The sequence below is a fragment of the Limulus polyphemus genome, unplaced genomic scaffold (genome assembly GCF_000517525.1).
Source record: "Limulus polyphemus unplaced genomic scaffold, Limulus_polyphemus-2.1.2 Scaffold5019, whole genome shotgun sequence".
Taxonomy (NCBI): domain Eukaryota; kingdom Metazoa; phylum Arthropoda; class Merostomata; order Xiphosura; family Limulidae; genus Limulus; species Limulus polyphemus.
In genome coordinates, this window is record NW_013670629.1 from 40,983 (window position 1) to 57,580 (window position 16,598).

The 16,598-nt window shown below is 27.9% G+C and overlaps 1 protein-coding gene across 2 annotated transcripts in view; it reads right to left on the reverse strand.

Moving 5' to 3' along the window:
* Positions 1 to 16,598, reverse strand: part of LOC106472009 (phosphoribosyl pyrophosphate synthase-associated protein 2-like) — a 50,924-nt gene that overhangs the window by 28,426 nt on the left and 5,900 nt on the right. For both annotated transcript variants that reach the window (XM_013932637.2, XM_013932638.2), the window contains exons 2-7: positions 13,057 to 13,109; positions 12,310 to 12,376; positions 9,877 to 10,049; positions 8,281 to 8,396; positions 5,746 to 5,833; positions 2,016 to 2,135 (exon numbers count right to left, since the gene is read on the reverse strand). In XM_013932637.2, the coding sequence (XP_013788091.1) occupies positions 2,016 to 2,135; positions 5,746 to 5,833; positions 8,281 to 8,396; positions 9,877 to 10,049; positions 12,310 to 12,376; positions 13,057 to 13,109 (617 nt within the window). The remainder of the gene's footprint in view (positions 1 to 2,015; positions 2,136 to 5,745; positions 5,834 to 8,280; positions 8,397 to 9,876; positions 10,050 to 12,309; positions 12,377 to 13,056; positions 13,110 to 16,598) is intronic.

A 16,598-nucleotide genomic window follows, 5' to 3' on the forward strand; every position in this document is an offset into this window, starting at 1 on the left:
TTGTTAGTTAAGTAAGTAACTAACTATAATAATAATAATAAATAATAATAGACTAAACTAATACTATAGTTGTTAGTTAGTTATTTATTATTATAGTCGTGTGTGTGTGTGTGTGTGTGTGTGTGTGTGTGTGTGTGTGTGTGTGTGTGTGTGTGTGTGTGTGTCAGTTGCTTTTAACTCCTTCTATACTGGGTGAACTGATGACATGACCTTATAACCACAAAGTAATCATCAGAGTTTCTATACTATAACTTTTAGTATGCTTTGTGTATCTTCACAAAGTTTGGCAAGCTTTTAATAAATGCAAAGTATTTTTACTGAAGATTTGTCCATGATTAAATGAAGTCAAAGTGTTGACTGCTCCAAGTGCAAAGTGATTCTCATCTTAAGATTAAAAATACTTTTCATCTGAAAATTTTCAAATTTCTAAAACCTCTTAAATTTTCTTTACCTTAATTCTGTATGGACTCTGTTGATTTGACCAACCTTGTAACCATCATTAAAAAAATGCAAAATAACCCTATTTTTTCTTACTTTCTAGAATGACTGCAAATTGTAACCAAAAACTATAACTGTTTTTCCCAAACTCATAACAGTCTACATCCATTTATACTTAATTTTGTTGTTTTATTTCCCTTTGATTAGTGTCTAACTAATAATCCTGCCACACGAGTTGTAAGTTACTAAGTCAATACATTGCATATTTACTGTACTGAATAACATAATGCACGAGCTACTCGAGAGCATACTTCATGGAGAATTTCTTTCCTTTTCATTATCCTACCTAGTCTAAGCTCATGTAGGTTAATAAATATCTATTTTTAACTTTTACATTTTACTTTGATAACAATAAATGAAATATTATAAATGAAAAACAAAAAAATACAGTACTTATCTTTGACTTGTTTTTTGTTGTCAGTTGCCAATGTTATTTAAGCCTACTTTTTCTTTTTAATACTGATGGTATTAGTACACTAAATAATTTTTATTTACTTAATGCACCTAAGAATACAAAATAATGACATACACAAAGCAAACAAATATCCAAAAAGTATTATAATTTAACTGACTTCCTAACTATGGCATAAAAGCCTAAAAATATTTCCCTAAAGCTTATTTGATCTGATCAATGTGACAGAACCTTTCACACTGAAGACAAAATAGATAATACTCAGTACAGAAAACAATGTAATGTAGTACATCATTTCAAAGATTTTAAATTTTGTCTTTTTATGGATTATAAATTATATAAAACTTCAGCGTTTGTGAAACAGAGGATGTGACAGGTGGGCATCACAAGTGAGTTTGGCTTTCTACTTTATACATAAAGACTACTTTAGACATAAATTATTGAAGGCTATAAAAATTGAACAATACCTTAGTGATACCTACATTATAGAATGGGCAAAATATGGAGAACAAATGTCACAATTATCACATGAGATGAGATTGAGGATTTATTTAAATATTTTTTTAAGATTTAAAAATTTAAACTTGTATAAAATTTAACTGATTTATTACCTACTTTCAATGCAAATTTCATTTGTATATGTTGATAATAAAATAGCTTATTCAATTTTGAATGGAACTCTGTAAAAAGTCTTGATATGCGTACTTTAGCCTACCCATAACGAAAGGTATAATATTTATAAATATCCAGAACATTTAACTAAAATTTCTTATAAATTTTCTCTATAACGAAAAACCTTTAAGAAAGCTAGGATACACACTGAAATAACTGCTTTAAATGAAATACACACAATGATTTGACTAATTGTCTAAAATATGGAGTAAAACACATTATGATCACAATTTTTTTTAATATAATGTTACTTTTTTGAAATTATTAAGAGTTTAAGTTATGCATACAAACAGATTTTTTTATTAAAAAATTTAATAAATAAACATCTTGTTTTTCATAATTTTACCTTGGTTACAGATTAATGTTTTACCTTAAAAAGAGCCAATATGAAAACATGAAAACGCTGACATACAATCATCATGAACTGTTATACCTGGCATTAGGTCAAGACCAACATCCATTGTTCTAGAAGAAGGTACTACAGGAGGAGAATTTCTGCCATCAACCTCATCAGATTCAGATTCTTTCTGCTCTCCATGAATAACAGCAATTCCTTGAAAATAAACACACACACAATAAAACTTCACTTTAAAAAGCATAAAGAATAAAAATATGTTTGGGAAAGTTGTAAGAGACTATGGAAGGTCTGACCAACCAACAGAAAAAAATTCTGTTATCAAGTTCCGAGTATCTGTAAATAAATAATTTATTGCTCCAGACTAAAAATAAATACAGTATTTCAACATAATATGGTGGGAATGTATTTATTTTACTGTAACTGGTTTTAGTAGGTTTTAAAATAGGTATCTCATAAATAAACTTCATCACATTTTTTTACTGTAATGGATATTTCATTTGTGTAAACACAGAAGGCAATGCTGGAAATATCAAAAAACTTTATTAGATCAAGTGCTATATGTAAATATGTAGTTAAATCTCTTTAACTCATACATAAAAGGGAACCGATATTATAAATTACAGCAATATATCTCAAATGCTACTTAATTTACAATTTGTTCTAAACTAGTTACATTCAAATGCTCATCAAAATGGCCATAGATGCTACTGAAGTTGTCTCTTGTATGTGTAATTTGCTCTGATGTTTTGTACCCTATAAACACTTCTCATAAATGGTTTAATATTTTTGTTTTATTGGGTAGTACTTCCACTGTAAACATTTACAATGCTATCAAGTTATGACTAATTTCAATGACACCAAAGATTATAATATTGAGTGACATTATCCACAAACTCCCAAATCAAAGTGATCAAATATGTTCTGTGTTCAATATAAATCCTTTACAATTCTAACATAACTAATGCCATGAGTTTTTAGCACTTAAAAGTACCCAAAATAAAAATTATAATAAAAATTAACTTTTAAAGATATCAAAAATATCTAGATTATGTACTAACTATGAATTAAAAGATGTAAATTGATACTTCTATGTTGATTTGCTTATGTTTGAATGTTTCATACATACTTCAGAAATGCCAAATGCTCAATTATGCTCGAGAAGGATGATTCAAGCTGTTTAACTTCATTTACAGCTTTATTTTTCAGAATGTTTTTCTTACTGAAATCTATCATTTTTTCGATGGATATACTCAACATCAAGAATTTTGAAAATCAAACACAGCTGTGAAGAAAGTTTGTTATTCTTCTGTCATTTATCTTCATTACTCTAGTTAATGAAATTAACTCAAAAATATAAGTACAGATTTAGATGATTTTAAGTTGTGAAAGATTCTACTATTTAACATCCTGGACAAGGAGTTTAACCTTCCAGCTACCCCTCACTGCAAAAATAGGAGCAATAAGCTTGATGTGACATAGTTCATAGCTGTGATTGATATTTGTGAAATTTATGGCTCATTGTTAAGTGGTAAATACAACCCATTAATCAGGTCTAGGCACAAGGGAGTTTTGTCCATGTCCAAACTTTTAAGAAAGAAACATTTTAGTGTAGCAAAGATAGGATTATAATTTCAGATTATGGAAAAGTCATAAACACTTAGTCTCATAAGAATATTAAAAAAAAAAAGATTTAACAGTTTTTATTCATAATAATAAATAAAGAAAATACAATTGTTGGGGTGAAGCATCTGCAAATACATGTTACTTACGAAATTATAATCCTATCCTTATTACACTAAAGAACTATTTCCTTCCTAAAATGTTGGGCATGGACAAACTCCCTCCTGCTTAAACTTGATTAACTGACCATATTTGCCATGAATTTTACACCTAATAATGAGCCACCAGTTTCACAATGAGCTATGCTTCAAGCAAACTTGTTATCATAAGATGAAAGAGAGAAAACTAAACTTTATGTCACATGGATGAGTACATCCTACTCCACAGCAAAATTACACCACTGAATTAAAAAAACAATTACTGAAAATAAACTTGTAGTTGGTTTTTCTACACATAAAACAAACAAAAACTTCAGAAATGAAATATAATTAATAAAAAAAAAAAAAAGTTTTATTATTTAATGAATAAATAAATAATTGCAAATGTGAGTTGATTTGAGCATACTTTGAATGGATTTATTAGTGTTTACACGTGAATTTCCTGAATTTTTCTTAGCACAACTTGTACCATGTATCTTCAATGAATGTGGATTTTATATACATACATATATATATCTGAACTTTGAGAAGCCATATGTAAAGATGTAAACACGTAATGAAGGCTTTTTTTTCTGTCCTTTTCCACTGTACAAGCCAACATGGCTTTCAAGTCAACAAAGAATGGGGTAGAAGTCAAAATAAAGTGATCAAAGCTTAGCTTGGTGGTATGTTGCTAAAAGAAATGTTTATGAACAACTTCTGCCAGAATTATAATACTGATTTTTTAAGACTTACTTTATCATATTATCCTTCATTTAAAATATGATGTTGCAGTATAATAGGAAAATAAATGATTTTCATGAATAAAGATCAAATAGAGAATTGTTAAGCTTAGTTAAACTGTTTTGTCCTCAACTGTTATATTTTATTTTCTGACAAAACCATTGTTTGTTAAGCCATGTTAAATATTATTAAACTATGTAGTGACTTAAATGGGCCAAAAAACCTTACAAAAATGTACAAGTTAATATAAAATCTATTACACATATATTAAAAAATTATTACAAAATTTAAAAAAGTGAACTTGCTTACAATTTTGGCATTTTTAAAACATTATTACACAACAGTGATTGTAAGCACAGCGAAACTGCATGAGCCATTTTTTTTTAATCAAAACAAAAATTAAATTTATGGCTTTATAAAATAAACTTAAGTTTTATAAGATAGTAAGAAAACAAAAATCACTAACTGACATATACAACAAATGTTAGCATTTTTATTTGTTTCTTAAAAAACATATCACAACAAAACTTATTCAACTTTTCAAAGCTACAAATTCACACACATCACACATAAAAAAGATATTTTATTTTGCAGAAGCTAAATAATGTATAAAAAATTCATCAAGTTTCTAATTTTATCCAAAGGTTATTTTCTGCAATGCAATAAAACAAACCATACAACAGATGCACTGAATTGACATACCTGGATACTTAGAGCTAATCAAGCATTCAGACTGTATATACACTTAACAATAAGCCAGTGTTAGTTATACATAAGTAAATTAAAGTAAGCTCACTATTGTCCACATCACTTAATCATTACCAAATAATTACAAATATATAACCATAATGTTTTCTACATTTTTATTTTTCATTTTAAAGGTATCACTAACTTTGGTAAAAATCTTCACAGTTTCAATACAGTGTATGTTTTTATAAACATTATTAAATTGAGTGTTCAGTGTATTATATCACAACCACTAATTTTTGTTTAAAGTTCTAATAATATATTAATAAAGCGAATGATTAAGTTCAATGTTAATTGAAGTTATTAATATTTTACATTTTTCTCAACTTTGGATCTAGCTCATAAAAAAACACTGCCAAAGATAACACAATATTCATTTTGTTTTGTTCAGTGTGTAATAGCTTAAATACTTTATTTTGTAATTAAACACCCAAACTGTTTCAAGTAATGGGTATAAATAACTATTTTACAGAAAGGAAAATACAATAAGCGTTCGAATTTATGCTAAAACAATTTCTTTTTGTCATGAAAGTAATTTTTACCCCAATAAAGCTTACCAAGACGAAGTCTCTCAGCATATGAAGTAGCCTTCTTAGCCGAGCCCGGATTTCTAGCAACAATAACAGCATTTCTGTAGTCTGGGATCTGATATGGTGAAAAAATATACAAAACTACATGTACTATAAAAATATAGTAAAGAACAGCCTGCTCATTCTCAGTTACACAATATAAAGTGCAAATTTTTTTTCTTTACAGAAGATGTATTGACACATTTTTATTTTTCAGATATTCCCAAATAAAATTATGTATATCAAACCATTTATAAATACATAAACCATGTTAATAATTTAGAAACTGAAAAGGACTATTACATTCATTGAGGAGGTAGGTTGTGTCTTTAGTCTGCTCAAAATTTCATATATTTTTTTTTAGACTGAAATACAGCTTAATTACTAAGCTTGATAAATTATAATTGAATTCTATGGTATTGATGTAGTAATTTATGATTTTTTTAGTTATCCAATTGTATATATATATAAACAAAAAAAAATATTTCATTTCATATCCTCCATGAGCAAAATTTTTAAATGCTTAGCAACATTCATCAATCATCAACAGAGTACAAAGGTCATAACTAGAAGAGATAATTGTTTGCTTTACTTCTTTATTTACTGTTCTATGTTTAAGATCTTATTTCTAAATAGCAATAATCTATATACATATACAATGTATAAAAATTGAAATGTGACTATTTTACAAAATACTAGTCTACTAAAACATAGCCAAGACAGGTCACTTTGTGAAGACTAAAGGTCAGTTTTTATACTATTGGATAAGGTAACACACATATATATATATAAAAATGTATAATGTTACGAGATTTAAGCTATTTAGTTTTAACATTTATGTTTTCATGTTATAATCTGTAGTCATTCTAGAATGAAAAAGATATAATTTATATTTATTTCCTAATTTGTTTTAGCATGATTACAAGATCGGTCAAATCGACCAAACCCTTACAGAGATTCGTTACTGAAAATAACAGATAAAATGTAGTATGCAAAATAAAACAAAAATAAAAACATTGCTTTACAAACCTTAAGTCTTAACAAAAAAAATTTTATATTTTGCATGTGAAAGCATTGTAATGTTTTAAGATAATCTGTAAAGCAATAAATATAAATGACAAAGATTTGAAAAGTACTGGCTTTGGATGCAAAATTAAATAGTGTAACAAAAAAGGATAATTTAAGTTTAATAATTTATTTATTTGTTGTTGTTGTTATTATTATCATGTGGTGTTTATAAGGTCAGTCAAATTGACCAAGCCTGTATAATGTTAGTGTCAGGTAAAAAAAAATAATAGATAAAATATAAAGTTTTAGTGGAAAAAAAACTTTTGATTTTCATTTAGGAGGTTCTAGAGGTTATGTAAATGAAATATTAAAACTAAGATGAAAAAAAAAAAAATTTTGTTCTTAAGAAAATCACCTTGCATTCAGAATGACTCATTAAAGGCTTTTTAAATTCAGAGACAAAGCTTTAGTAAGAATACTTTATTAAAAATCTGAATTTTTGTGTACAACAGATTTATAATGTTTACTAAAAGCTTTCCAACTTTCATCAAGATACATGTAGTAAATTCTGAGTTATAGTTTTGTTTCACAGAAATGGGGTCAATCCACTGAGCAAATGCTGTTGATATAAAGTTAACTACGCTGCTTTTATTTTTTTACTCTTTAACTTTTGATTCTCAGTTAAGTATGACTGAAAATAAAAAATTCAAGATGATAGTGTTATTTATTTCATAATTTAGTTCTGATAATTTTGTTTTACATCAGTCATAAAACAAGTGTTGTAACTGATACAATCCCAACCTTGCCACTTTAATCAAATCTGAATTCAAATTAATAAGTAAAGCTAAGTATTAAGAAATAAAAATATGTTAATGAAAACCATTTCTACAATCAATATGAATTAAGCTTGATAACATTTTATTTCAGATCATTAACTAGAGTAATATTTTCCAAATTAGTTAAAAAAAACATCATACATTCTGAGTGATATACAGTTCAGAGCAATCTAATTTTGGTACCTATCAGATTTAAAACATGACGAAAAGTATTTATCTTGGTAAAATGACAAAATTCCACCTATTTTGTGCAAACAAACAGTAGTTAAGTATTTAAACAACTCTCAAAAGAGAGGATGCAAATATTTTGATATGTGCATTTTAGAAAGTATGTACAAAAAAAGCTAGTGTGATTACAAATGTGTTTAGATATCCCATTGTGAAGCTTTGTATTTAACAGTAAACAAACAAAAAATCAGAGGTTAAGTATGTAAGCATACATGCATGTAAATAATTTTAAAATGCATTACATTAAAAATAGTTCAAACTCTGGCAGACTGTGATTTAAATTAGGAAGCCAAGGGCAGTACCTAAAGGTGAAAGCCATCATTACATGATATATCGTAATTAACTACTTTCAAAATTGATGAATACAGATGAAGTGTGAAGACAATATCACATTACAATAATCTAAGGACAGAAGAAAACTAAAAACTACAAAAATGTTTAGATAACTTACACTTTCTTGAATATACTGCAGAAGGAAAGGAGAAGCTCTTAAGTTGTCTACAGGGAAATTAAAGAAACCCTGAATCTCTTTTTGGTGTAAATCCATGGTAATGATATGTGTTAGACCTGTAGGTAATCAATTAATATATGCATAAAAACTTCATGCAACACATATACAAAAAAAAAACACACACCCGGAAAAATTTAATGTGAAATGAACTTTAAAATATTTTTAACAATTTATAAATTTTAACTTCATATGCTGTAATCAATAATGTTTTATTGAAGCAATCAGTTTCTTATGCACTGAAATTTAATAGCTTATAATTAATATTGCGAAGTTTAATCATTTTTTATGAGTAAAATAGTATTGGTGATTAATAATATATTAGTATAAACTGTCATGGATTTTGTACCTTAAAAAAAATGGTAATAATGTGTTGACAAATTTATACTATTCTTCCAAACATATATTTAGAATATTTTAATTTTTCCCTGAAGTACTTTAAACAGGTTAGGATTGAGTGTTGTTATTGTATTTCTGCTGATACAAAACTACAGATCACATATTTTCACACAAAGCTCTTTTTCTTTAAAGAGAAACTGACAGTTTTATTGTCTTATTTCTTGAAAGCTGCAGAATTAGGTTTTATGATAGCTTGTAGCTGAAAAAAAAAAAGATGATCTTTACTCAGTGCCTCATATTAAACTCTTTTTCAATTAAATGTTGATGAAACATTACAATTTTTTAAATATGTATTCTTTAAAGGTTTTAGACCACTTAACTGAATTACACATTTCAAGCTACTTGTACTTAAGATACTTGAATATAGAAATTTTGCAATTATTAATTATTTAGATCAGAACTAAGACAACTTTAAAGATAATAAATTAATTACAAGTCACATTTAATAAACTGATTAGGAACAGCTATCAGCATAAATCAAAACACCAGAAAACTAAATATATATATTATTACTGTGAACTAAACCATCCGTTGAGTATCCTCATAGTTGACAATATATTCATTGCCATAATACAAATAATATCTCAGACTCTTAAAACCTACACAAACACTCAAAACTATGTCTTGGTATTTTTATCTTTCTGAGTCAATATCAAGTGCTGTTAGCTTTACCTGGTTTAGTGCATTCTAAACCTAGATTATATCACAACAGGATAACATTCTTTTAAATTTCCTATAAAAAGGATGTTGTGCAATAAGCAAAATTAACTGCACATCTTAACAAGAAACCCATGAATATAAACTATAATAATTTATTTACAGTTAACATACTGATAAAAACATTCCCACTCCAATGAAATTTTAAGCCTGTACATTTCAATTAGATATTTAAGAAAAATTTTTTTTTGATGGGCTAGCTTAATGAGTTTAATTTTAAATCGGGCCCCTATTTTTCATTTCGTGCCCTCCCAAACAATTATAAATTAGTCTTCAGTTATTTCTAGAAATCACCCATTAAATTGTGATCAGTACTCATTGCTTCACTGACTTATACAGACAAATACAATTATTCATTTAATATTTTCACTATTTATTCCATAACTATCAAATTTTCTTTCCAACATAAAATACATTACTTGCCTGCTTTAGACATCATGGTTGCCAGAAGTTTTGAAACAATACATCCCCTCTTCCTCATTTTACTTTGCTTGCTATAAGGAAGATAGGGAATAACTCCAACAATATTTCGGGCACTCGAAGTCTTGCATGCATATGTCATAATCAGTAACTCCATGATACTGTTGTTAATATCCCTATATTATAAATTATACCAATTATTTATGATCATATGATGAATATTAATTTGAAACAAAAAATTTAAAATAGTAAGTAAAGCAGAATAACTAATTATATTAGTGTATTTTTTTAAGTATTAACAGTTACAAAATAAAAAAACAAATATAATTTACTAAAATCTAGCTATAAATTTGTGCTTCATTAAAATATAATCCGATCACACAATATTCTTAAATAACTTAAATTTTACTGCTGAAGATAAATGTTTAAAACTCTAAATTAAGATTACAGCACAAATTACTTCATGGGCATTATCATGCAGGCAGACCTATACAATTAACAAGAAAATGTCAAGCTTCCCTACAGTTTATAACTGATGGTGAAGCATTAATAATATATGTGTGATATATTATCACAACAAGACTGATAATACTTTATAACACAACATTCTCTACTGGCTTCATTTGGTAATTAAGAACTTATATTCTTTAACAGTATTTCAACTACATCTCATTTGTTGTATATCACTGCCAAAGATATCTTTCACTTAAAAACAGAGTTCACCAAGTGAGTTAAACTACAATTTTAAAATCTTAAATTAGCTTACTGGAAAACTATGTTAGGCTAATAAAGAAAGATGTGATTAAATAATAATAATTCCTAACAGAGTAAGATATATACCCCGGGTGAAACTAAACATCTACCTGGCTGTCAGTATAGAAAATTAACTATACTATTCTTATGTACTTACATATAAAGATTAGAAGGCATTGTTTCATCAACTGGGTACGCTCACTGCAAACGATCTTTTTTTTTTTTGGCTATAAACCCAATACTACATTAGAAGGTTCTGTCAGCTAAGGATATTTAAATTAGTCCTTACTACAAAATCTATGTTAAAATGCAAGTTAATCATTATTACAAAAGTATAATCATATACTACAGTTTAAAATGAAACAAAAGTAAATAATTTCAATATAGTACATAGTACAACCAATATTATTAATGAAAGGAACAATAAATAAACAAAATAGCCTACCTCATCCAGACTACCCACAAAATTGTTTCTGTCCCAAACCATATTTTCTGATGTGTATTTCTTTAGAAACCTGTTCTCTCTTACACCGCACTTTTCCCAAAGAAACTCAGTACAACACCACTCTATATAATATCAGTGATGATTAATGGTATGTGGTTTTAGTTAAAAGCATGTTGCATTGTACATACTTACCATACTATGGCAAAAACAAAAACCAATGTTCAAAATAAAAAATAATAACCGACCTTATAAGAGAATGATATTAAATGTCATAGTAAGAAAACAACTAGCTACTCTTAATATACAGCTTATCTAAAATCTCTCCCCACCAGTCTTAACATATTCTTCCTTACAATTACTGTTTCCTCTACAAACATTTGAGGTGGCTACAAGAAGTAATAAATAACATTCAATGTATTCAAAAAAAAAAACCATAAAACATGATACTGTTCACATTGCAGGCACAATATGGCAAAGACAGTAAATATCAAAATTAATCTAACTAAACTAATGATGTTACTTCATAGTTAGCTAATATTAAGTATATAAAAATTACTATCAGTTTTATTGTGATATCACACCACACTTATATTACTATTAAACATCATGCTCCACCAGCTAAGGCTTTCTATATTCTTATAGTGAAGCAGTGCTTTGTTCAAATTTAGAACTTGTTACCTTCTCAACAACATGCTAAAACTTGTACACTAACCTCATGGAATAGTTATACAAAATTAGGACTAACATAAACATACATGTGTTGCAGACTAAGATGCTAAATAATGAACAACCAGTTTCAATTAAAACAGAAACTTCATTAATCTCAACATACAAAATAATTGTTGCAAATATATGCATGTTTATCCTAAAACTTGATGGAAGTTTTAATCATTGCCTGATATTTCTTATACAAGTTCCAACTGAAAAAAAAAACTTACAAATTAAAATTGAATTATCTTCTAAGATATAGCTGTATCAAAATAACTTTATGTGCCATTACTAAAATGCAAATTAAAGTAAATTATGTTCCAGTTAAAAAGTAAGCATCTAGACAACAAACATTCTATGAATACAAATATTTAATTAAATTTGGTTTTGCTTATGCAAGCACACACCTTATCGTATTTCACATGGTCTCACACACATTAACATGACAATCTTAACTTAGAATTAAATTTAAAATGAGCTAAATTTTTCTTTTACAAGATTTACAGTTGAAAAACATGTGCACAACTTACTTGGAGCCAGTCTGAATGATGTATACATCTCTTCCACGAACAGATTCACCTATGTCTACAACAGTTTCTGCAAGTGCATTTAAATACATAACTCTTAAAGGATTTAAACAAAAATTACTTCTATCCATTTAGAGTATTTTACAAACACCTTATAGATAAAACATTTATTGTATAGTATCATTTTAAGTTTGTATTAATTACTATTAAATAAATAAACAAAAACACAAGTATTCAAAACGTTTCATTAAAAACAAGAACTTGAAACATAAAACTAATAATAATAATATGGCAAATAAAGCAAAAATCATGCTGGTAAAAATATTAGGCAAATGATTTACATGTAATAAGAATGTGTGTCTGCAAGATAATAATATGCCCAATGGCAAGTGGCATGATAAAGAAAAGTATCTGAAAACAGGTGATGAATATGAAAGATAATGTTGAGAGTATTCAAAACAGTTGTCCTTACATTTCACATTTCTTTCTTTTTAATGTCAATTTATGTCTGCTTTATAGTGAATAACCATATATTTATACAACAAAGGGACCTACATGTACAACCAGTGAAAAATACAAAAACATTTTTTCAATTTTTTTTTTTTTTTTTTATCACTTATGAGTATGTATAAAATTAAAAATGGTATTTTGTTTGAACATATATAATTTATAACCTTTAGATAAACCCAAGGAAAAAAATACAGCTATCAACAGAAATCTATCACATTATAAAAAGACATACAAACTTACCTCTATTTGATGAATGGTACACAGAACAATTGCCAACTCTGACCCCAAGTAGGCTACAAGAATATATAAATGTTTTCAGGATTCATGTACAGGGTGAATGTACAAGTCAATACACTGCTTACAACAGCAAAAAAATTGTTTCACATTACAGAAAACTTTTAATTTATGTAAAACTTTATTGTCAGTTCATTTCATACATGGTAAATGTGCATATTGCTGTATCTTTTGTATAACTTTTGATTAACTTTACATGGCTCAAGTTTTGATGAACATTTAATAAGTCAACTGGATAAAAATTTCAATCTTCCCTTTTGTTATTTTTTTCTTGTTTTTATCAGAATGTTCTAACTTCATGATCCATTAAACCTTCAATGATAATTCTACACTGTAGTTAGCTACAGTAGATCTATCATGGCCTTTAAAAATTAACTTACCACAAAAAATAAGACTTTCTTTATTATTACACTAACAAAATGGAACAATATAGTATATATATTTTTTTTTATAAACACATGGATATGTTTTTTAATTGTACTGTGTTTATGGATATGTTCAAGGCAGTTTTCAAAACCACATTCTTATTTAACATTTATAATAACAGAAAGAGCTTTTTTTCCTATTTAAAGCTTGATAACTATTGTTTTGAATTTGTCAGCAATAGATTTGAGTCAAAAGGAAGTGACAATACCATTTGTATAGATCATTTAGAAAAAAAGTTAACCCTTTCACAATGGGCTTAGTATAATATACACAAGTTCATATACACATTTGCACGTTAAGTATTTATACTTAATTCAGTATGCATATCTTCACAAAATTTTGTATACCTTTAGTAAACATTACAAGTCTTTTGTACACAAAAAATCTAATTTCTTAATTTGTTTGTGAATATATCAAGTCTGTTTCCTTACTAGTCTGTGTGGAAGTGATTTTCATGTTATGATTAAAAATGCTATACTTCATCCCCAAAATCTCAAATTTCTTTTGTGTAATCTTTAAAACCTCCTAAATATATTTCAAACATTTGTTTTCAGTAAAACTATATCTTATTAGTTATGTAATGATACAATTGATCATCAGCCTGTAGATAAATCCCAAAAGTATAACGAAAATACAAGTTGTAAAATTAGAAATAAAAGAAGCAGCTGTGCCTTTTTTTCATTATTATTGGTCATGAAGTTTCAAAGTACTTCTCTTAGGAGTTTGAACTGCAAAACATTTTCCATTTATTTTCTTGCTGAAAATAAACCAATAAATCACCGCTTGTGTCAGTAGACTGTTTACATTACACCACCATAATACAATACTCCTGAAACCAACAAATGCACGAAAAGATAGTTGACTCGACCCCTGCTCCGAGAACAAGATGTCTAATGTATCGGATTATATACGCTAAAATGTTTTCTTCAAAAATTCAAAGTAATCACATTGCACTTAGAATTAGTGAAAATGTTCATGCCGACAACAAGATGTGTAATCTATCGGCTTATGTATGTATCCCACAGTTTTCACAACAAGCCTTTGAGAGTAGCAACACTGAAATTTGAACCTGTCAAAACATTTATTATGTGGCTTTGTGCCGATAGAATAAACATTGCAATTCTTCAAGTATTGGTAATCCTTTTAAGGTGTTTGGAATTTAGCAGCACAGGTGTACAAAGATGTTATTTGAGCACATGCTTATAAAATCCTATTTCCCTTTTCAGCACTTATTCGTCAACCAATAAAAACTCTAGTTTCGGTACTACTTATCACACTCATTTAGTTTTGCAAGCCTTATAAGTCTAGCCTTCTTTGGAAAAACATTCTTACTTTTGCAGCTAAAGTGTACCTTAGAAGTTCCCTTACAGTTGGGAAACACCTTGAGCTGTTACTGACTGTTACCTTGAAGTATGTAATCAACATTTATAATATATATACAGACTCAGAATACAGAATCAAATACATAGTACAAATCTAACTGTATTACCAATATTTTGCAAACTACATCGATATTTTGGCTATCATACATTAAATATAAACATATATATATTTACTCATAAGTGCTTAAATTTTAGTTATTTTTCTTAAAACATGAACACTAAATAAAAATTATATAGAAAAACGATTTCTAGACTTACGAGAAATTACGGTGATAGGAAAATATTTTGCCCTCGTGTGCCTTTAGTGCTAAGCCTCGTTTATTCTTTCGAGTGGAGGGTGAAGAAATATAATTTTTGTAGGCTTCAAATATACATTTTAGAAAGAAGATAATATATGACATTACTCTACTAGTACACCAAAAAATCTGCAACTTCACTGGGTTTATAAATAAAGTATACATATGTAAAAAAAAAAATTATTTCCGTTCGTATCAATAACTTTGTCATCACCATTCAACAGTCTTTGCAAAATTATTATTTTCTCTTCCAAGCTCTTTACAAACAACTGTCAGAGTCACATAAAGTACAACTTGTCTTTTCTATTGGTTATAAACAGATCCTTAAGAAAAGTAGGTGGAACTAAACAAGAGGTTTGGAAAGAATGGAGTAAGAGGAGAAGCCACTCTAGTCGATTTGCTAGATACATTGATTTCTCCGTAAATCAAAGTGGTGGGAGGTTCTAAACTTATATTCTAGCTTGCCAGTATCTAAAATTCATGTTTCTAATTCATTAACCACTTATAGATGTATATAGTAGGCATAATAAAATATAAACTAAACAACAAGACATGAAGATGCACTATGTGGCACACATGAATTGCTATTTAGCATTAATTATATTTATATTTTATTTTGAATTAAGAAATTAAAACATATAATATTAAAATTTGAAATGTTTTAATGCCAATTTCATTGATATATAGTAATAAAGTTACTTAAAGTTTTAAAAATAAATTGCTAAAAGACTGTAACATGCACAATTAGACTCACCCATTGCAAAAGTGTTAAATGTTAGTAGTTTTGGGGCATTCTATTCTATTCTAGAGACCGATATATTTTTGTGTTTGGAAATGCATGTCTTAAAGGTATGTGAATCTTTGTTTGGACAATGAACTTAAGAGCAAAAAACTAGGCGTATGTAGTTATGTACTCATGTGTTCAGTTTCATACCACACATATCACATCTGTGCATGATGATCTGGTAATATTATTATGTCTCCGTTCGTTAGTTAATTTTTCGTAAAAATTCTTTATGAAGAAACTTTACCGATACAAGTCCTTTCTTAAATAAAACTGGTTTATTCTTTCTGAATACAACTTTGTGATACACTTAATTTCAACAGTCGCGCTATAACAAATGCTATAATTCACAATGAACGTCTCACGTGCTCAACAGTATTCTCTCTCCACAGTTCAATTACACATTACCCTCCCGCGCGTTGTGACCGTCTTATATAGAAAAGAATACCGAGATCTAGTAAACTCCCAATATTTCAGGAAGGGACGTGAACGTTCAAGAAGCTTGTGGCGTGATACCAGTGTTACGTGACCCCCGATGTCGTAACACTGCCCCTTCCTTAGTATCGTTCGTCCCGAACAATAGCCACTTGCATTAAACCA